Source organism: Sminthopsis crassicaudata, chromosome 1 (genome assembly GCF_048593235.1).
Source record: "Sminthopsis crassicaudata isolate SCR6 chromosome 1, ASM4859323v1, whole genome shotgun sequence".
Taxonomy (NCBI): Eukaryota; Metazoa; Chordata; class Mammalia; order Dasyuromorphia; family Dasyuridae; genus Sminthopsis; species Sminthopsis crassicaudata.
Window position 1 is genome coordinate 60,974,321 of NC_133617.1, and position 5,000 is coordinate 60,979,320.

Here is a 5,000-nt window from a genome sequence, read left to right on the forward strand (position 1 = left end):
CTCAGTTTAGGGATTGAATTTTTATGGTTTCTCTCCAGCTGGAGGTGATAGAGCCTGCCCCTAAGTAGAGATCATTCATGTTTTAATAGCACTTTTAAGACTTCCAGAGTAAAGTGCTTTTCTCACAACAGCACTAAGTGGTTTAGGGGCCCCAGAGATCACTGACCTCGTCTTACAGATAATGTAGGCAACTCACAGATGGGAAAATGGCTTGTTCAAAGTCACAAAACTAGCTAGAACAGAGAAGAGAAGTGACTAAGAGACTCTTAGCTGTCAAAGACAAGCGCTCTTCCCCAGTTCTTCCTTAGGTCTCCCTGGACACAGCCTGACGATTTTAGAGGTAGCTGGGTGGCCCAGCGGATAGAGCACTGGGCTTGGAATCAGGAGAAGCTAAATTCACATGTGATCTCAGATGTTTCCTAGCTGACCCTGAAAGTCACTTAGTCTCTGCCTTAATCCACTGGTGAAGGGGATAACAGACCACTCCCTTATCTTTGCCAAGAAAATCTCGTGTAGGGTCACAAAAAGTTGGATGTGACTGACCAGCAAAAGCTTTCCTTGGGTGACCTGTCTTCTCTTGCTAGGAAATGTCCCCCACGACTGCCTGCTTTTTTTAGGTAGACCCCCCAACTCCCTCATTGGGATTACAGGACACCAGTTTAAGGCAAAGAGAGAGTGGCTATCTCTGCGGGGCAGAGATGGAGGCTGGGAGAGTCTCATCCTAATCTCTGTTCCATTACGACCCTTCTGAATTTCCATTTTAGAGCAGAACTGTTCCAGACTTTATTTCAGGTTTCAGGCCTGTGATACCCACACCCCTTAATAGAAAGAAGAAACCAGTTACCTTCTTTTTTTGGTATCAGACTTGTAGAATGTTAAGGAAAGGGCTTCAGAAACTGTCTAATCCCAGTGGTTTCATTTTACATGTGAGGAAACTGAGTCACGGGGGGGGGAGTCTTGTGCAATATTATACAAAGTTAAGAAGATTTGATTTGCAGCCTTCTTGAGAAGAGGTTGTCCAGCCTCTGCTTGAGGCCCTATAGTGACAGGGAACATTCCCCCCCTTGCTCCGACTGCCCTCCATCCTCTCTGCGGCTTTCCCGTGGTCACTTCTAGGGGGAGCAGACTGTGGCCCGAGACCCCAGCGCTCCTGACTTGGCTCTCCTTGTGCCCTTTATTCTTCCCTCAGTCCCGTGTATGAGAAATACTGCTCGGACCATTTTGCTGATGGGCGCTGTGACCAGGGCTGTAACACGGAGGAATGTGGCTGGGACGGGCTGGACTGTGCTGGGGCTGTGCCAGAGCTGCTGGCCAAGGGGGTCCTCGTGCTCACGGTGCTGCTTCCCCCAGAAGAGCTTCTCCGTTCCAGCGCTGACTTCTTGCAGCGTCTCAGCGCCATCCTGCGCACTGCCCTGCGCTTTCGCCGAGATGCCCATGGCAACCTCATGATCTACCCCTACCACAGGCCGGGTGGACGTCCCAGCCGGGAGTTGGCCCCTGAGATCATTGGGTGAGTGACGCTGGCAGGGTTGGTGCTCACTGGCTCCCATTGTTTTGGACATCCAAATTCTCCCTGCTCCTCCTTTGTGCTGGGGGGATGAGTCCCTGATCCTTACCCACTTCCTTATTCGTTCCATTATACACACCCATTAGCTTCTCCTTTTTTTTTCTTTTCTTCCCCCTCTACTTCCTTCCTCACTCATTTTTACTCCTTCCTCATCATTCTTCCCCTCCTTGCTTGCTGCCTCCCATCTCTCCCTTCTTCTCAGAAGTGTCCTCTATCTCCCATCTCCTCTCTTCCTGTATTTCCCCCCCACCCCTTTCCTTCTCCCCACATGGCTCTGCCCTTCATCTCATCTTCTTCCTCTTCCAACACTTTGATTAATCCAATGCTCGCTTACACTAAGCGGCTGTTACGTACGCAAGTGCTAATCGTACAAAGATAAAGCTGGCGCGGTCCCTGCTCTCAAGGAGCATTCCTTCTGCTGGAGGGGGAGAATAGAACATACTCGTAGATCAACATCTTTGTGTCAACTGGAAGGAATGTCCTCAGTGGCAGAAGGTCCCCAGGGATCTGTGCTTGGCTCTGTGCTGTTGTCCTTGGATGAAGGCTGAGATGACATGCTTATCAGATTTATAGATGACATTAAGCTAGGAGGGCTTATGATCCAAACATATCCCATAGACCAGACTGTCGGGCTTTACCAAACATCTTAGACTTCCATTGAACACATCAACTTCCCAAGTACAAGATGGCGGAAGTGTAGACAGCTCATAGTTCCTTTGAAAAAATCTGGGGGTTTTTGTGAATTCCCTGATCAAAATGAGTCAGCTGCGAAGAAAGCAGATGCTATTTCTGGCTATGCTGAGAACTGGAGAGAGTAACAATCCCATCCTGTTCTGGAGTGTGTTCAGATCTGGGTATCATAGTGGGAGAAGGACATGAGTTAGAAGAGCGGCAACAAGATCAAATGGAAAACACATTGGATCTGAAGTCAAGGCAAGTTAACAAGCATTTATTAAAGTACCTACTATGTGCCCTACTGCTCTGTGTGGCCACACAAAGGAAAGGCACCGGACAGTCCTTGCCTTCAAGGAACTTAACAATGCTGGACATGCCATGTCTGCAGGATAAATCTTGGAGGGGAAGGTTTCAGGGAGAACCTGGAGAGACTTGGATTCAAATTTGGGCAAATAATTTCTACAGCTTTTATCAAATGGGGATCAAATGAGATCTTGGATGTAAAGTACTTTTCCACCCTCAGAGCACCTAACAATTAGGGCATGAGCATGCAGAGAAGGGTGACGTCAGTCAGAAGAATTGTCTTTCTCTTCCCTCTTCCTCTTGCTCCCCACCCACCCCTGCACCCCTTTTCTCCCCACCCCATCTCACTGCCCTCCCTCTTCTCTGTCCCCAGCTCAGTGGTGATGCTGGAAATAGACAATCGCCTGTGCCTCCAGACGCCGGAGAGCAACCACTGCTTCCCGGATGCCCAGAGTGCTGCCGACTACCTGGGGGCCCTGTCTGCTGTGGAGCGGCTGGACTTCCCCTACCCTCTGCGGGCTGTTCGGGGTGAGGCACGGTGGGGCCGTGGCAAGGACAGAAGGCAGCGTGGCAGGGGGCAGGGCTGGAGAGCCATGGGGAGGGCATCCAGTCACAGAGTTTTCCCCTCTCTCTAGGTGAGCCCCTGCAGCCCCCCGAGCCCAGCTTGCGCCTGCTCCCGCTGTTGGTGGTCGGGGCCGTCATTCTCGTCACCTTGGGTCTGGGCGTCCTGGTTGCTCGAAGGAAGCGTGAGCACAGCACCCTGTGGTTCCCTGAGGGCTTCTCTCTCAACAAGGAGTCGTCTGGGGCCAACAAGGGCCGGCGGGAGCCTGTGGGCCAGGATGCCCTGGGCATGAAGTGAGAGCCTTGACCTCCCCTGAACACCTGAGTTTCCCAGTCTCCTCCTTCCCAGTCCCATCCTCTGTGACAGCCTCTGTCTCCCCTTCAACTTCTTCCTCTTCCTCCGGGACACACCCCCCTAGCACCTCATGCATCTCAGTCTTCAAGGGCCGTCTTCTGATTTGATCCAAAAACATTGTGCTCTCCCAGTGTGGGTCCCTGGCCTTTACCCAGTCTGCTTCATTTCCCTTGGGGTCCCAGTGCCTTCCCGCATGGACCTCATTGAATGAATGTCTTGTCTTCTGTAGGAACATGACCAAAGGAGAGAGCCTGATGGGAGAGCCGTCGGAAGACTGGATGGACACAGAGTGTCCGGAGGCCAAGAGACTGAAGGTGCTGACCCTTTCCCAGCTCTGCCCGCCCTCATCCTCTCCTCATCTCTATTCTTCAAGCCCACAGTCCTGTGTCTGCTCTTCCCAGTTCCCAGGCCTGCCCCAATGTCCCTATAGCCCTACAGCCCAACTTCTCTGAGGTTCTGGCCTTTGCCCTATGGTCTCCAAAGGTACACAGCTTGTCCGGGCTTTTCTCCTTTCGTATACAGACACTTCTAGTTTTAGGGCAGTCTGCATTATGCAAATTCAACTTCAGGTAAAGAATTCTGAAAGAAATCTGCATTCTACACAAAATCTGTTAGCTTTTGTGTCTGATTGTTTGCTCTGTCTGCTCCTTCCCCTTGGTTTGGTGTTCTACAGGCCTCTCCTTTCTGCTTCCTCCCCTCTCCAAAAAAGCAAATCCTCTCCAAGTGAAAGCAGAAGAACTGACGCATGGAGAGGCTACCACATTGGATTGGGGCTTGGCTTGAGATCTCCAGTCTGAGAGAGACCTTTGACCTGCTTTGCCCACCCACATGCTTTCCCCTATGACTCTCCTCCTACGTATTAGCCATTCTTTCCTGTCTGTCCATTTCTGGTCCCTACATGCCATTCCCTCCCTTATCCTCACAAGTTCTTGTTTCTGGTCAGGCTCCCTTGTGGACTGACCATGTATTCTCCTGCTGCTCTTGCTTTTCTGTCCCCAGTCCCTATTTGTGCTTAAACTGTGTGCCAGCCCCTCCCTCCATGAGCCTGAAACCCCTTTTTTGCCTGCCTCCTTCCCTCCCTTCCCAAGTACATGGGCAAAACCCACTTTACTTAGAGGTCTGTAGCATTAGCTGCTTCCATAAAGCAAGAGCTCTCTGTATGCTCCAGGGGAACGGGGGACATACAAAGGGAGAGAATCCCACAGGCTTGAATCTCTAAGACATCCTGGGGCAGATGAGTGAATTCTGGAAGGGCTGGCTGCTCCTCCCCGCCCCTTGGGGACATCAGGGTCCTAGCTCTCTAAGGTTCTCTCTGTGGAGAGCTGATTCATTGGGTATGTGATAATCACCATATCCAGGCTGGTAGCAGGGATCCCCAGTAGTGTCCTCTCTTTTTGTCCACTTGGTCTTATTTTTATCTCTATCCCCTCCAGTTCTAGCCACCTCCATTAGCTTCACTAGAAGGAGCTACTGGTAGGGCTTGTTTGGACCCCAAGTTTCCCGCCTCCCTTTTGGCTCTAGGTCTTAATTTACTTTCTC

At 51.2% G+C, this 5,000-nt stretch overlaps 1 protein-coding gene across 1 annotated transcript in view; it reads left to right on the forward strand.

Annotated features, from left to right (window-relative positions):
- The window catches only part of NOTCH3 (notch receptor 3), a 34,170-nt gene that overhangs the window by 19,762 nt on the left and 9,408 nt on the right, over positions 1-5,000 (forward strand). Inside the window, 4 exon segments of the mRNA XM_074306694.1 lie at positions 1,190-1,510; positions 2,919-3,073; positions 3,181-3,400; positions 3,691-3,775. Of these exon segments, the coding sequence (XP_074162795.1) occupies positions 1,190-1,510; positions 2,919-3,073; positions 3,181-3,400; positions 3,691-3,775 (781 nt within the window).